The sequence below is a fragment of the Polistes dominula genome, unplaced genomic scaffold (genome assembly GCF_049000335.1).
Source record: "Polistes dominula isolate Pdom_NZ unplaced genomic scaffold, Pdom_raw_medaka contig_514, whole genome shotgun sequence".
NCBI classification, from domain to species: Eukaryota; Metazoa; Arthropoda; class Insecta; order Hymenoptera; family Vespidae; genus Polistes; species Polistes dominula.
Genome location: NW_028300974.1, coordinates 23,509 through 39,500, shown reverse-complemented (window position 1 = coordinate 39,500; position 15,992 = coordinate 23,509). Strand labels below are relative to the sequence as shown.

The 15,992-nt window shown below is 44.1% G+C and overlaps 1 protein-coding gene and 2 pseudogenes across 1 annotated transcript; all 3 read right to left on the bottom strand.

The window, feature by feature from the left end:
• Positions 1–978: 978 nt before the first annotated feature.
• LOC149032319 (uncharacterized) lies at positions 979–2,103 on the bottom strand. Its single transcript, XM_089173363.1, is given in 4 exon segments — positions 979–1,322; positions 1,325–1,497; positions 1,775–1,892; positions 1,953–2,103. Coding segments are annotated over 4 exon segments (786 nt in total).
• A 4,925-nt stretch (positions 2,104–7,028) lies between these two features.
• Positions 7,029–7,209, bottom strand: LOC149032318 (U2 spliceosomal RNA; annotated as a pseudogene).
• A 6,361-nt stretch (positions 7,210–13,570) lies between these two features.
• Positions 13,571–13,751, bottom strand: LOC149032317 (U2 spliceosomal RNA; annotated as a pseudogene).
• Between the last annotated feature and the right edge of the window lie 2,241 nt (positions 13,752–15,992).

Below are 15,992 nucleotides of genomic sequence, written 5' to 3'. Positions count from 1 at the left end.
TTTATTTGCACTTACTTTAGAAGGCACTCAACATTCATAAATAAGGTAATTGCGTTCCATACGAATTAAAGCCGAGAGATGTTGAACGCTGATTATGCATGAGTGAAATGCTGCTAGCTAGGCACAAAAAAAAGGTTTTTTACATCGAACCATCACTGGTGATTAAAAGTGGATACATTATGATAATCCAAAAAGAAGAAAATCATGGGGACTACCTGGCCACGCGTCAACATCCACAGAAAAACCAAATATTCATGGAAAAAAACTCATGCTGTGTAATTAGTAGGATCAGCTGGGTGTAATGTATTACGAGTTGCCTAATCCAAGCGAAAAAATCTCTGGAACTCTTTACCGAAAACAATTGATGAGATTGAGCTGAGCTCTAAAGGAAAAACGCCCTCAAGAGGTTATACGCAGTTGCGAGTCTCAAAAAAGGCATCTTTTTATGAGTTTTTTACAGAGACAGTTTTTATTTATTAATTACAAGTGATGGTAATTTAAATAGATCCTACTTTTAAAAATTCAATAGCGCGTCGATCGTGTAAAAATATTGATGTACACCGCTCCTATAGATGATCTTCCGAACGACCTCCAAAAAAAGGCGCTTGGCGGTGATCTCCATTTCGGCGGTTTTGATTATCGGAAATAAAAAAATATGGGGGATTCTATTGAAGGAAAGATTGATGCAAGCATTGGATGAAGAAGTAATAAAAATTTGATTTTTGACAAAATATCGTCTGTTTGAAAAAAAATGTTTTGTTTTTGACTGAAATTTTCGCTCCAAATTGATAAAAAAAATAGTAATAATATTTTAAAATTTTTGTCCCTTGTCCAATACCTGAGGAACATATCTAAGAAGATTGGGTAAAAATTTAAGCCCGATTAATTAAGCCATTTCTGAGAAATCAAAATCACCGACTTTGAAAACACTGTTTTAAGAAAAACGCGTTTCAAGTTTCAGAAGTAGTTTACACATAGTTAAAATTTTTTTTCTTCAGCTTTCACGGTATCATCTATTCCAGGGCCATAAGAGGGACCTTTTGTCGTATCGGTAGCTTCTACTAAGTCAAGCTGGTGTTGTCGTCGAGCCATTCTTCCTTCTCGCGTGCTCCTATGCGCTCTCGCGTCGGATCTTATCACACGCTCTGCGTCCTCTATTTCGACATAAGCATTAGCTGCAGTGACTAATGAAAGTCCTAATGCACTCATAAAGTACAGTAATGATTTTGTACCTTTATTAAACATTCTAGCTGCAATGTAAGCCGCTATTTCAACAACTTTAGAGCTACATGGAACAATTTTTGGAGTTATTTTCCATATAACTGATTATAACTCTCATTATTGTTTTGTGTAAATCCACCAACACACCTTTTTAATAATTTTACATTTCTAAGGTCTTTATAAATTGGATATGCACCTTCAGCAACATCAGCTGGTAATGTTGGATAATCATGGGTGTAAAAAGATAATCTGTCTGTTGTTAGCGCTTGCTGGCAACTACACCATTAACACGATTTTCACACTTATCACACACTACAACGATTTTAAAACCAAGTCCACGGGGGGAAGCATTTTAAAATTTTATTTTTCTGTCACAAGAGTTACATTTCACCTTATCACTTATCGCAGCAAATACTTAATATTTAGGTAAAAAATATCTTATCTCTGCTGCCTATCGTATTTCATGATATTTTATTTCATAGGCTTATCGCAGGATCTGTTTGACAGAAATTGAATGTTATAAAAATTAACAAATATAAAGTTTATCGTCTACAAAAGATTTGGTACTGGAAATTTGGTACGACGAAAGATTTGGTACTGAACGCACGACTTTAAACTCTGACGTGGCCTTACAAATTCAGGTATCTCTCCGAAAATATTTATCGGATTGGCTTTATATTTTCAAAGAATATACTTAAATTTACGTACACAAAAAAAACTTTTTGTAGTACAATGTCTCTTGGTATATACCACTCGAGCCTGCTCTAGCAATGCAGCTGCAGGTTCAGAGATGCTCCACATCATGCGAATCTTTTCAATTGACATGAGAGCATCATGTTTTGCTTCCACATTGTACTTACCATCCTCTGTTGGGCACACCATCATCCACAGAGCGTCGTCTACTATAGGGTAAATTGTTTCGAAGTTCCAGCCCACCTTCACAGTCAGGTCTTTCATCCTTTATCTCTCCAATACTTCATACCCGTTCTTTGAACCTCCTTCTTTTGTCCTTCGTAATATCTGATCTACCAGTCTATTAAAACTAGTATATCCTGGTCTCAGAATGAAGAGAGCGAGGAGAGAGAAGGCCATCCCCTTCGGGAGGGCAGAGGCCCCTGTCATTGTTACTGTATTATCTGCAGGTTTCACCCCTGCATAACAGAGAACTGGACATTTCTGTTTCAGGCTATCATAAGTATAGGGATAGAGAGTAGCTATTGCAGTTAGAATTTAGCTGGTGATGGTATTACCCCGTTCTAAAAGAAATGAGTAAAGAACCTGCTCATCACATCTGAATGCCACAATTTTTGGAGCATCTACATGTCTCAAAAAAGAGGTGTTAAGCACAGCTAACTCGTAACTTTTTAGTGCTGTGGTACCTTTTATTGTGATATTTAGATTCAGCTGTTTTACCCCTTCTATGACTCTCCCACAAAATCCTAGACCTCCCACCCCTATGATAAGTCCGGAGGTGCTCTTGCTGCTCACTGTTCTCTCCCGGTGAATAGTCATTAAGTAACAGTCACTTTCTACGAAGTTGGTCCCCGCCCCAAAGCAGAGGGCTGAGACTTGCTTCGACACCAGACTCTCATGGGCAACAGTACATACTCACTGTCTAGTAGAGTAGCAGATTTTAAAAATTCCTGCATGTTCTTGTATACCACGTCATCCTCTGAGATAGTAGGAAATAATTGATAGTGACTGGATAGTTCGTCAATTCCAAAAGGATAATTGTCCAGTGAATTAAGCGCGACTGGCATGCTAGGCGCCAGAAGAAAACAAACCGAAATAAGAGAAAGAAACTTTTTTTAATAAACTTGAGAGTCTAGTGGTGTCAATACTACCAATGGTCGTATTAGTCCATCGACGGTGTTCGATGTTATGATCTTTCAGGGGTTGGTTCCACGGCTAGTGGCAGTGATGGTTGTTGCAAAGAGGGGTGAACAGGTGTTGAGGGAATCCTTCTTCTCGATGGTGTGAAGGAAATCCGTAATCGTGATCGGGTGACCCGTACTTGCGCAACGCTTGCTAGACTCCCCAGAATCCAAATAACTGTCGTGTGGTGGAGTTCTAAGGAGATGAGGCTGCGCATTTTGTCGGTTGGACTGACTCATGTGCATCTTTTTATGGGGCATAGTTACTTGGCGACGGGCGTACGCGCCTTTGCCAGTGAAACCACACGACGCGCATTTATGCTTTATACTAAAATTTACATCTTTGTTGTAATATTTCAAGTGCTTTACATAAATTTATGTGAATTATTCGTACCATATTTAAGGTCAGGACGGTTTCCAAGGGGATCTCCCTAGAAGTTACTCGGAACTAGAGGGTGTTGCTGTTTCTTTTCTTCCCTCTCTTCTCCCTCTTTCACTGCCCCCAGCCTTCATTCTTTCTCCTGCTCCCCCATCCCTGAAGGTGGTTGAGTCCGCCTCGGAGAATCTGCCTCTAGTTGTGATTTTGCTATTTCCCACACAGGTGATTGTCGCGATCGCACAAGTGACCTTAGCGAGGAATGATTTTGCTTCATTGAGGGTTTTCTATAGTTTGTATGGAGCCCGTGCAGACTGTAGTTGTGGGTGTGACAGAGTCGGAGTAGTGCGAATCGCGCCCGTAATTTCCAGCCCTGTTAGCTTGTAGATCTTGTCTAAAACCTTCCAGTTTTGAGCCTGCTTTATGCTGGACCACTAAACAAGGGAGGCGTACGTCAGTTAAGGGGGGAGGACCAGTATAGCAGTGTACATCTACCTAATCATCCGTGGTTTTAATTCCCACATCTGTCAAAACATCTTTTTGCAGGCCCAGAAGGTATTAACAGAATTCCTGGCCTTGTTACTGATGTGACTATTCCAACTGCAAGCCTGCCTTCGAGGCCCCTTTTATAGAGAGCCTAGTCAGTAGCCTTTGTGTTTTGGTAGCCCTTCTTTGCTCGAAGTTTGTCTGCGGCCGCTAAGGTGACGTATGCGGCTGTTCCGGCGGGGTTTGCGGCCGCTCAGGTGGTGTTTGCGGCCGCAGGGGTGGTGTTGGCAGGTGCTCCGGTGGTGTTGGCAGCTGCTGGGGTGGTGTTGGTGGCCGCCCGGGTGGTGTTGGCGGCTGTACAGGGGGACTTCTTCCCTGTGGTGGAGTTGCCCTGGTCGATGGAAGGGAGCCCGTGCAGGTTGTAGTGGTGGTGGTTGCTGTAGTGAGGGTCGCCGGAGCGCAGCTCGTGGCCACCTCCTGCTCCGGCGACTGCGGTGGTGAATAGACCATCCTTCGACGGGCTCCCGTTTGACGTAGGGAGAGAAGCCCCCTGAAGACCCTCCTTGCTGCTGTGGGAGGCGGACTCCGTGGCGTGGGGAGGGGCGGGCCGACGGATCTTTCCCCCTCCTCTAGGAGGGGCTCCAACTGGGTTGGTCGTGTTGGGGGGTGACGGGCGGGTGACGGGGTCCTCCTGGATGGTGTGCGGGGGCCCCTTGACTGAGACCTTGTCACCCGCCTCCGTGGTTCCTCTTCTGGAAGGGGTTCGGGGGCTGGTGGTTCTGGTGGAGAGGGTGTTGCGGGTGGTGGGGTCCTCCTTCTGGGTGGTGTTGGGGGGACCGTGGGCTCGGGGTTTCTCACCCGCCTCCGCGCGACGTTGGCGAATGAATCCCCGGAGTCCGAGTCTGGAGAGGGTATACGCGGTGGTGGTGAGGGTGTTCTGGGGGGAACACGCGCATTTCGAGGGGGGGGCGGAGGCATGTGCATCTTTTTGTGGTGCATGGTTACCTGACGACGGGCATATACCCCGTCGCCAATGTAACCACACACCGCACATTTATGTATTATTTTATAATTAATTTCTTTATGATAATTTTTTAAATGTTTAATATAATCTTCGTGCCTCCTCCCCCCCGCAAAGATCCCATCTCGACGACCATCGCGGTGCATCCTGCCTATTTTTTCGGCAGGACAGAGCTCGCACCGAAGCTCTGTGACGGTAGGGTTTAATATAATTATCTCCCTAACGTCCTCCGCACCGACCTGGGCCGCCGTGAGCGATGTCATATTATAAAATAATAAATAATAAATAATAAATAAAATAAATAAGAAAATAAATAAAAATAAATAATAGAATAAAATAAATAAGATAAATAAATTAAAATAAATAAAATAAATAAGTTAATAAATTAAAATAAGTTAAGTTAGTCAATAAATAAAAGAATAAAAGGTTAATAAATAAGTTAAAATAAATAAATAAAATGTCAATAAATAAATAGAATAAAAAAAAATAAAATTAAAAAGTCAATAAATAAAATAACTAATTAAGTCGATTAAATAAAATAAAAAAAAAGGTAAAATAAATTAAAATAAATAAAAAAGTTAATAAATTAAAATAGATAAAAATAAATAGAAGTCAATAAATAAAATAGAATTAAAATAGATAAATACGTCAATAAAGTAAAATAAAATAAAAATAAATTAAAAATAAATAAATAAAAAAGAAGTCAATAAATAAAATAAAATAAAATAAATAAAACGTCAATAAATAAAATAAAATAGAATAAATTAAATAAATAAGTAAAAAAAGTCAATAAATAAAATAAAATAAATTAATGAAATGTATTAGTGGCCACCGGTGGCCACAGTCGATAATTTAAAATATGTTTTATCGGTCGACGATAAAACAAGTCTCGCTCACGGCGTCGCGTAGGATAGCCGGCATCCACCGGCAGACGAACAATTACCCAGTCGGTACAGAGCCCGCCTTCCTTGCCTTTTTTAATCGTGTCCAAGTGACACGTGTGACGCAGCGTATTTTAAATAAATAAAAACGAATAATAAATAAATAAATAAATAAAACGCACGCGTTCACACGTTACGAAGATTCGAAAGAGGATGGGGAAGGAAAGGGGAAGGAAACAACGTTGACAGATAAATCTGTGAACGTTGGGGATTTAACGTTTGAAAGGAAAACAAAGGATAGGAGAAAGTTGGGTAAATAAGGTCAAGGGTATTTTCGAATCTTCGTAACGAACGTATATCAATCTAATTTAACGGGTGATTTAAAATATCTTACGATCGTATTAATTATATAAATTAAATTTAATTTAATTAAGATATAATAGAATTAAATAAAAGAAATAAATAAATAAGTTAAATAAATTGATTTAAACCCCCTAGCTTGCCGAGTAAGATATTTTAATCACCCGGTGGATATTTGTTTCAAACCGATTTTAATTAATTTAATTAAAATGGTTTAAAACAAATATATATAATAACTAATAAATAAATAAATAAATAAATAGAATAAAATAAATAGAATAAACGAGTTTTGACGTATTTGCGAGTGTTAGACGAACAATTAACAGAAATAGAAATAAAACACTTAATTAATTAACGTTACACTAACAAATTAATAAACGTTAATTAATTAATAAATAGAATAAATAAATAAATTAATAAATAAATAAATTAAACAATTAAATAAATAAATAAATAGATGAACACTCGCAATACGTCAAATAATTAGATTGATATACGTTGGTATTGCCGTAATTACGGAAATTTGAATTTTACAGAAATAAATATATATACAAAGATAAATTTCCCGTAATTACGGCAACGGACAACACGACACGTAGAAAAATAAATTATAACATACGTTATAAAATAAATAAAAATAAATAATCCAAAAGAACTTTTACACAGAACACTATAACACGCGAAAAACTTAACTATACGCCGCGAAACTCGAAAAAACTAAATTAACGAAATTTTCTCCGGACACTTGGACACTTTTTCGACTAAGACCAAAGTGTAGGACCTGTTTAAGTATTTTATTTTTTAAATAGGATTATTGGGCTGAATCCAGCGGTACTGCAATACTGGCTCAACCCGCGGCGGACCCGAAGCAAGCTCCGGAATTCCGCCCAGTTACAAAAATATAGCTAATATTCTGGCAATTCTATGAATTGCGTATCAGATATTAAGCTGATAAGAACAGATTTATTTTAAAAATTTTACAAAAACTTCCCCGGTTAAGGGGTGAAAAATACAAAATTATCCCCGAAGGGTGGTACATATAATAAATATTTATCAGCTTTTGACATACAAAATTAAATATATAAAAGAAAAATAAATATAAAAATATAAATATACATATCGCTATAATACATGCATTGCGGTAAAATATAATAATAAATAAATAGACATAGTATAGAAAGAATAAATAAATAAATAAATAAATACAAATAACATTGGTCGCAACTCGGTCTATATATAAGGCAAGGTATCGCCGCTAGTATTGTCGGTTACCGGACACATGTTCTACATAAATGTCCCTGGACCACCTAATCGTGTCGCTGACCATCAACCGCCTCATCATTGCGCTATAAAATTTACTGATTTTGAGGCGGTTGATGGTCTCCTTGTTCCGGTGGTCCCAAGCGCCTAATGCTCCTACTACGAAGGGGAGGACCACTGTTTCATACCCGCGAGCACGCAGGTCATTAGCTAGGGGGGTGTATTTATTAATTTTTTGCTCGCGGGCTATGTCCATGGCCTCCCTTCTATTCTCGAACGGAACGCATACGTCGATAATTACAATTTTCTTTTCTTCTTCGTTTCTAATAACAATATCGGGCCGTAATAATCTATTTGGGGGGCTCGCGTCTTCAACAGCCTGGTTCACGCGGACGACCCCACGCGCGCGGTTTGCCTTGAAGAGGCGTTCGACAATGGCGTCGTGCCTAAATTGTCGTGCGGCAGAGTGGGGGCCACAGTGGTTCAAGACATGCGGAATGGTTTCCACATCCCCGCATAGCCGGCAACGCTTGTCACCGTCCCCCCAGCGTCTCGCCCCATTAAGGGGGAGAACACCAAGGCGGGCTCGGTGGACGAAGCGCCAATCGGCGAAGCGGGTGTTTCTACCACTCCGCATGAAATGATTTGCTATCCTGGACCGTGAGGTGACCTCATACACCTTGCCCTGGTCGGGTTTGGCGAGCAAACGCTCACGGTACCAGGATATCACTGCAGCCCTCAACCTACCCACGACCTTCTCTCTACTCGCGGGAGTGATTCTAACTGGGTGGCCCCTGCCACCCCGACACACCAGGGAGAGTTCCTGGCTCTCCCCACACCATTCCCACCGGATTTCAAATGTATTGGCTCCTCTTCTGGTGGCATTCCGAGTCCTCGACCACAATGAGGAAGTGTCCGCCGAAGGTCCTGAGAGGTCTCCCTCGACGCTCCCGGACAGGTATTGGGCAAGGTCATCACCGCGAGGATCGCGCTTTAAACGGAAGGCCACTGTCTCCCTCAGTGAGCCCCACGCCAACATCCTGACGCCGCGATCCTTAGATGTTAATAATTTAAATGAATGGCATATTGTCAGGATGTCGGCGAGGTCCCCGAGCGGGAGGAGCCCTCCTCCACCTTCCCTGGGGGGCAGGAACACTACCTCCGCGCTCGCACGCTGAGGGAGATGTAGCCACCCCTTTGCCATCCGCTTGATGACCTTGTCCACGACTTTCAGCGGACCCTTCTCCACGTGTGATCCCCCCAGACAGAAGTCGAGGCGCGGCAGTACAAAAGTAGCTACCGCGTCGAGCTTCTGCCAAGGGGCAAGGAGGCTGGAATCCACCGCTCTGATGTCCCTGATGACCTGGGAGAGAAGCTCCACAGGCGTCTGTGCGCAGTTGAATCCGGTCGGTGTGCCGAGGTGGGAGTAAGCCTCCCCCTCCTCCAGGGGCCTCATCCAATCTCCGCCGATCTTAAAACGCGTGCCCTGGACTCTATTTCTTCGCCTTCCCTCACCAATATGGAGGGAGGCACACTTGTTCGCGTTAAAATTGAGGCCCCTGGAGCGCGCAGAGTTCGTCAATGGACGCCAAAAGCGTCCTCCATGCCGACCGGGTAGTTAGCTATGAGGGCAACGTCGTCCGCGTACCCCAGACTGTTGAAGAGTTGATCATGGATCCGGTACCCGACGTTGATGCCCGCGAGTGGTCGTAACAAAAACTCCATAGCATAGATTAAATACAATTGGGCTCAGGGGACAGCCCTGACGTACCCCTGAGCGGATAGGGATGGGATCGGTTAAGCCATCCGCCGTCCTGAACCTAGTGGTGACCCCCTCATAGTAGGATTTTATTATGTTTAGGAAAAGAGGAGGCAGATGATGTTGCCGGAGGGCCTCAAAGATGGTCGTGTGGGGGACCGAACCAAAAGCATTGGCCAGGTCCAACCACACGACCACTACCTCTTTCCCTTTCTTCCTACTATCTGTTAAAATTTCTTGGAGCACAAAATTGTGCTCCACACAACCCTCATAGGGGAGGAAGCCCTTCTGAGACGCACTGAGCTTCCCCCCTCCTGAGCCCAGACGGTTAGGCGATGGGCAACTAGCGCCGCGAATAGCTTTGGGGTTGTATCCCCCATCGCTATCGGGCGCCAGCTGTCCAAGGAGTCCAGATTATCTTTCTTGGGGAGGAGAATGGAAATGGAAGCCTTCCAGGAGTCAGGGACAGCACCCAGCCTCAAACAGGCGTTAAAAATTGATGTTAGGATGTGGCATCCTGGGTCCGCTCGTCCTAGGTCGGAGTAGAGGACCCCATCAGGTCCAGGGGATGAGTTCTTCATCCTCCTGAGCCTGGCAGAGACCTCCATCCTTCCCAGGGGAGCGGTCAGGGCCACATCGAGATTTAGGATCTGTGGGCTGCTGCACGAGTACGTCGGGGTCGCCGCCCCCAGCTTCTCTAATTCGGTGGACCTCCACGAAGTGGTCTCGGATCCGCTCACGGTCAATGGAACATGCCGTGGGCGGGCCCGAAACCACCTCCCTTATGGCCCGCCGCCGATTGGTTCGGTAGAGTTGCTGGAGACGGGTCGCCCGACGCACTCTCTCCTGACTCCCTTCCGGCGGGATAGGTGTAGGATGGACTCGGTTGGGACGTCTCCTCCCCCTCGTCTGGGTATCAGGCCCCCCCTGTTCCCCTCCCCTTCGCTGCGCACGAGAGCTGAAAAACTCCGCCACCCTTTGGGCGGCGTTTTCCAACTCCTGGACGGTTCCCGCCGCCTCAATCAGACGGATCAGCACCCCCTGATCGCTGTTGGGCGAGGAGGGATTGGCGCGACGACGCCCAACCCCCCCACGCCCTCCAGCAGAACCAGGAGGAGACTGACCGCCCGACGGACGACGAGGCCGCCCCGCGCCCACAAAGGGGAGGGCCCCCTCCCCCCATTATCTAAACTACTCCCTCCGGCATCATCTGTGGGAAGGGAGAGGAAAGGATTCTGTGTGAGGGGTACGGGCTGATGTGTAGGGCTATGGGGGGAATCACCCCCAGGGTCAGGACGGTTTCCGGCGGGTCTCTCGGGATTAGACTCGGACCCGGGGGACGTCGGCTCTCCTCTTCTTCTTCCTCTTCTTCCCCCTCCACTTCTTCTTCCACTCCCCACCAGCCTCCATTCCTCTTCTTGTTCCCCCTCCCTTGATGGGGGCGGAGTCCGCTCCTGAGGGTCTGCTCCCCTTCCTTGTACCACCGCCCTCCTGGGTTCAGGGTTTGTCTGCGGGGGCGGGGTTTGCGGCCGCTCAGGTGGTGTTTGCGGCCGAGGGGGGTGTTGGCAGGTGCTCCGGTGGTGTTGGCAGCTGCTGGGGTGGTGTTGGTGGCCGCCCGGGTGGTGTTGGCGGCTGTACAGGGGGACTTCTTCCCTGTGGTGGCGTTGCCCTGGTCGATGGAAGGGAGCCCGTGCAGGTTGTGGTGGTGGTCGTTGCCGTAGTGAGGGTCGCCGGAGCGCAGCTCGTGGCCACCTCCTGCTCCGGCGACTGCGGTGGTGAGTAGACCATCCTTCGACGGGCTCCCGTTTGACGTAGGGAGAGAAGCCCCCTGAAGACCCTCCTTGCTGCTGTGGGAGGCGGACTCCGTGGCGTGGGGAGGGGCGGGCCGACGGATCTTTCCCCCTCCTCCAGGAGGGGCTCCAACTGGGTTGGTCGTGTTGGGGGGTGACGGGCGGGTGACGGGGTCCTCCTGGATGGTGTGCGGGGGCCCCTTGACTGAGACCTTGTCACCCGCCTCCGTGGTTCCTCTTCTGGAAGGGGTTCGGGGGCTGGTGGTTCTGGTGGAGAGGGTGTTGCGGGTGGTGGGGTCCTCCTTCTGGGTGGTGTTGGGGGGACCGTGGGCTCGGGGTTTCTCACCCGCCTCCGCGCGACGTTGGCGAATGAATCCCCAGAGTCCGAGTCTGGAGAGGGTATACGCGGTGGTGGTGAGGGTGTTCTGGGGGGAACACGCGCGTTTCGAGGGGGGGGGCGGAGGCATGTGCATCTTTTTGTGGTGCATGGTTACCTGACGACGGGCATATACCCCGTCGCCAATGTAACCACACACCGCACATTTATGTATTATTTTATAATTGATTTCTTTATGATAATTTTTTAAATGTTTAATATAATCTTCGTGCCTCCTCCCCCCGCAAAGATCCCATCTCGACGACCATCGCGGTGCATCCTGCCTATTTTTTCGGCAGGACAGAGCTCGCACCGAAGCTCTGTGACGGTAGGGTTTAATATGACTATCTCCCTAACGTCCTCCGCACCGACCTGGGCCGCCGTGAGCGATGTCATATTTTAAAATATAATAAATAATAAATAATAAATAAAATAAATAAGAAAATAAATAAAAAAAAAAATAAATAAGAAAATAAATAAAAATAAATAAATAAATAAATAAATAAGTTAATAGATTAAAATAAATTAAGTTAGTCAATAAGTATAAAATAAAAAAATAAAAGGGTTAATAAATAAGTTAAAATAAATAAATAAATTGTCAATAAATAAATAGAATAAAAAGAAATAAAATTAAAAAGTCAATAAATAAAATAACTAATTAAGTCGTTAAATAAAATAAAAAAAAGGTAAAATAAATTAAAATAAATAAAGTTAATGAGTTAAAATAGATAAAAAAAAGGTTAATAAATAAAATAAATTAAAATAGATAAAACGTCAATAAATAAAATAAAATAAAATAAATTAAATAAATAAATAAAAAAGTCAATAAATAAAATAAAATAAAATAAATAAAACGTCAATAAATAAAATAAAATAGAATAAATTAAATAAATAAGTAAAAAAAGTCAATAAATAAAATAAAATAAATTAATAAAATGTATTAGTGGCCACCGGTGGCCACAGTCGATAATTTAAAATATGTTTTATCGTCGACGATAAAACAAGTCTTGCTCACGGCGTCGCGTAGGATAACCGGCATCCACCGGCAGACGAACAATTACCCAGTCGGTACAGAGCCCGCCTTCCTTGCCTTTTTTTTAATCGTGTCCAAGTGACACGTGTGGCGCAGCGTATTTTAAATAAATTAAAACGAATAATAAATAAATAAATAAATAAAACGCACGCGTTCACACGTTACGAAGATTCGAAAGAGGATGGGGAAGGAAAGGGGAAGGAAACAACGTTGACAGATAAATCTGTGAACGTTGGGGATTTAACGTTTGAAAGGAAAACAAAGGATAGGAGAAAGTTGGGTAAATAAGGTCAAGGGTATTTTCGAATCTTCGTAACGAACGTATATCAATCTAATTTAACGGGTGATTTAGAATATCTTACGATCGTATTAATTATATAAATTAAATTAAATTTAATTAAGATATAATAGAATTAAATAAAGAAATAAATAAATAAGTTAAATAAATTGATTTAAACCCCCTAGCTTGCCGAGTAAGATATTTTAATCACCCGGTGGATATTTGTTTTAAACCGATTTTAATTAATTTAATTAAAATGGTTTAAAACAAATATACACGATAACTAATAAATAAATAAATAAATAAATAGAATAAAATAAATAGAATAAACGAGTTTTGACGTATTTGCGAGTGTTAGACGAACAATTAAAAGAAATAAAACACTTAATTAATTAACGTTACACTAACAAATTAATAAACGTTAATTAATAAATAAATAGAATAAATAAATAAATTAATAAATAAATAAATTAAACAATTAAATAAATAAATAAATATATGAACACTCGCAATACGTCAAATAATTAGATTGATATACGTTGGTATTGCCGTAATTACGGAAATTTGAATTTTACAGAAATAAATATATATACAAAGATAAATTTCCCGTAATTACGGCAACGGACAACACGACACGTTGAAATAAAATTTAACATACGTTATAAAATAAATAAAAATAAATAATCCAAAAGAACTTTACACGCAACTAAAACACTATAACACGCGAAAAACTTAACTATACGCCGCGAAACCCGAAAAAACTAAATTAACGAAATTTTTTCCGGACACTTGGACACTTTTTCGACTAAGACCAAAGTGTAGGACCTGTTTAAGTATTTTATTTTTTAAATAAGATTATTGGGCTGAATCCAGCGGTACTGCAATACTGGCTCAACCCGCGGCGGACCCGAAGCAAGCTCCGGAATTCCGCCCAGTTACAAAAATATAGCTAATATTCTGGCAATTCTATGAATTGCGTATCAGATATTAAGCTGATAAGAACAGATTTATTTATAAAATTTTACAAAAACTTCCCCGGTTAAGGGGTGAAAAATACAAAATTATCCCCAAAGGGTGGTACATATAAGTACAATATTTATCAGCTTTTATGCACAAAATTAAGTATAAAAATGAAAAAAATGATATAAATATAAATATACATATAAATATAATACATACAGAGAAACATAAATATAATAATAAATAAATAAGACATAGTATATAAAGAAAATAAATAAATAAATAAATACAAATAACATTGGTCGCAACTCGGTCTATATATAAGGCAAGGTACCGCCGCTAGTATTGTCGGTTACCGGACACATGTTCTACATAAATGTCCCGGGACCACCTAATCGTATCGCTGACCATCAACCGCCTCATCATTGCGCTATAAAATTTACTTATTTTGAGGCGGTCGATGGTCTCCTTATTCCTGTGGTCCCAGGCGCCTAATGCCCCCACTACGAAGGGGAGGACCACTGTTTCATACCCGCGAGCACGCAGGTCATTAGCTAGGGGGGTGTATTTATTAATTTTTTGCTCGCGGGCTATGTCCATGGCCTCCCTTCTATTCTCGAACGGCACACAGACGTCAATAATTACAATTTTCTTTTCGTCTTCATTTCTTATAACAATATCGGGCCGCAATAACCTATTAGGGGGGCTCGCGTCTTCAACAGCCTGATTCACGCGGACGACCCCACGCGCGCGGTTTGCCTTGAAGAGGCGTTCGACAATGGCGTCGTGTCTAAATTGTCGTGCGGCAGAGTGGGGGCCACAGTGGTTCAAGACATGCGGAATGGTTTCCACATCCCCGCATAGCCGGCAACGCTTGTCACCGTCCCCCCAGCGTCTCGCCCCGTTAAGGGGGAGAACACCAAGGCGGGCTCGGTGGACGAAGCGCCAATCGGCGAAGCGGGTGTTTCTACCACTCCGCATGAAATGATTTGCTATCCTGGACCGTGAGGTGACCTCATACACCTTGCCCTGGTCGGGTTTGGCGAGCAAACGCTCACGGTACCAGGATATCACTGCAGCCCTCAACCTACCCACGACCTTCTCTCTACTCGCGGGAGTGATTCTAACTGGGTGGCCCCTGCCACCCCGACACACCAGGGAGAGTTCCTGGCTCTCCCCACACCATTCCCACCGGATTTCAAATGTATTGGCTCCTCTTCTGGTGGCATTCCGAGTCCTCGACCACAATGAGGAAGTGTCCGCCGAAGGTCCTGAGAGGTCTCCCTCGACGCTCCCGGACAGGTATTGGGCAAGGTCATCACCGCGAGGATCGCGCTTTAAACGGAAGGCCACTGTCTCCCTCAGTGAGCCCCACGCCAACATCCTGACGCCGCGATCCTTAGATGTTAATAATTTAAATGAATGGCATATTGTCAGGATGTCGGCGAGGTCCCCGAGCGGGAGGAGCCCTCCTCCACCTTCCCTGGGGGGCAGGAACACTACCTCCGCGCTCGCACGCTGAGGGAGATGTAGCCACCCCTTTGCCATCCGCTTGATGACCTTGTCCACGACTTTCAGCGGACCCTTCTCCACGTGTGATCCCCCCAGACAGAAGTCGAGGCGCGGCAGTACAAAAGTAGCTACCGCGTCGAGCTTCTGCCAAGGGGCAAGGAGGCTGGAATCCACCGCTCTGATGTCCCTGATGACCTGGGAGAGAAGCTCCACAGGCGTCTGTGCGCAGTTGAATCCGGTCGGTGTGCCGAGGTGGGAGTAAGCCTCCCCCTCCTCCAGGGGCCTCATCCAATCTCCGCAGATCTTAAAACGCGTGCCCTGAACTCTATTTCTTCGCCTTCCCTCACCAATATGGAGGGAGGCACACTTTTTCGCGTTAAAATTGAAGCCCCTGGAGCGCGCAGAGTTTTCAATTGACGCTAACAGCGTCCCCATGCCGACCCGGGAGTTTAGCTATGAGGGCGACGTCGTCCGCGTACCCCAGGCTGTTGAAGAGTTGATCATGGATCCGGTACCCGACGTTGATGCCCGCGAGTGGTCGCAACAAAAACTCCATAGCAAAGATTAAATACAATTGGGCTCAGGGGACAGCCCTGACGTACCCCTGAGCAGATAGGGATGGGATCGGTTAAGCCATCCGCCGTCCTGAACCTAGTGGTGACCCCCTCATAGTAGGATTTTATTATGTTTAGGAAAAGAGGAGGCAGATGATGTTGCCGGAGGGCCTCAAAGATGGTCGTGTGGGGGACCGAACCAAAAGCATTGGCCAGGTCCAACCACACGACCACTACCTCTTTCCCCTT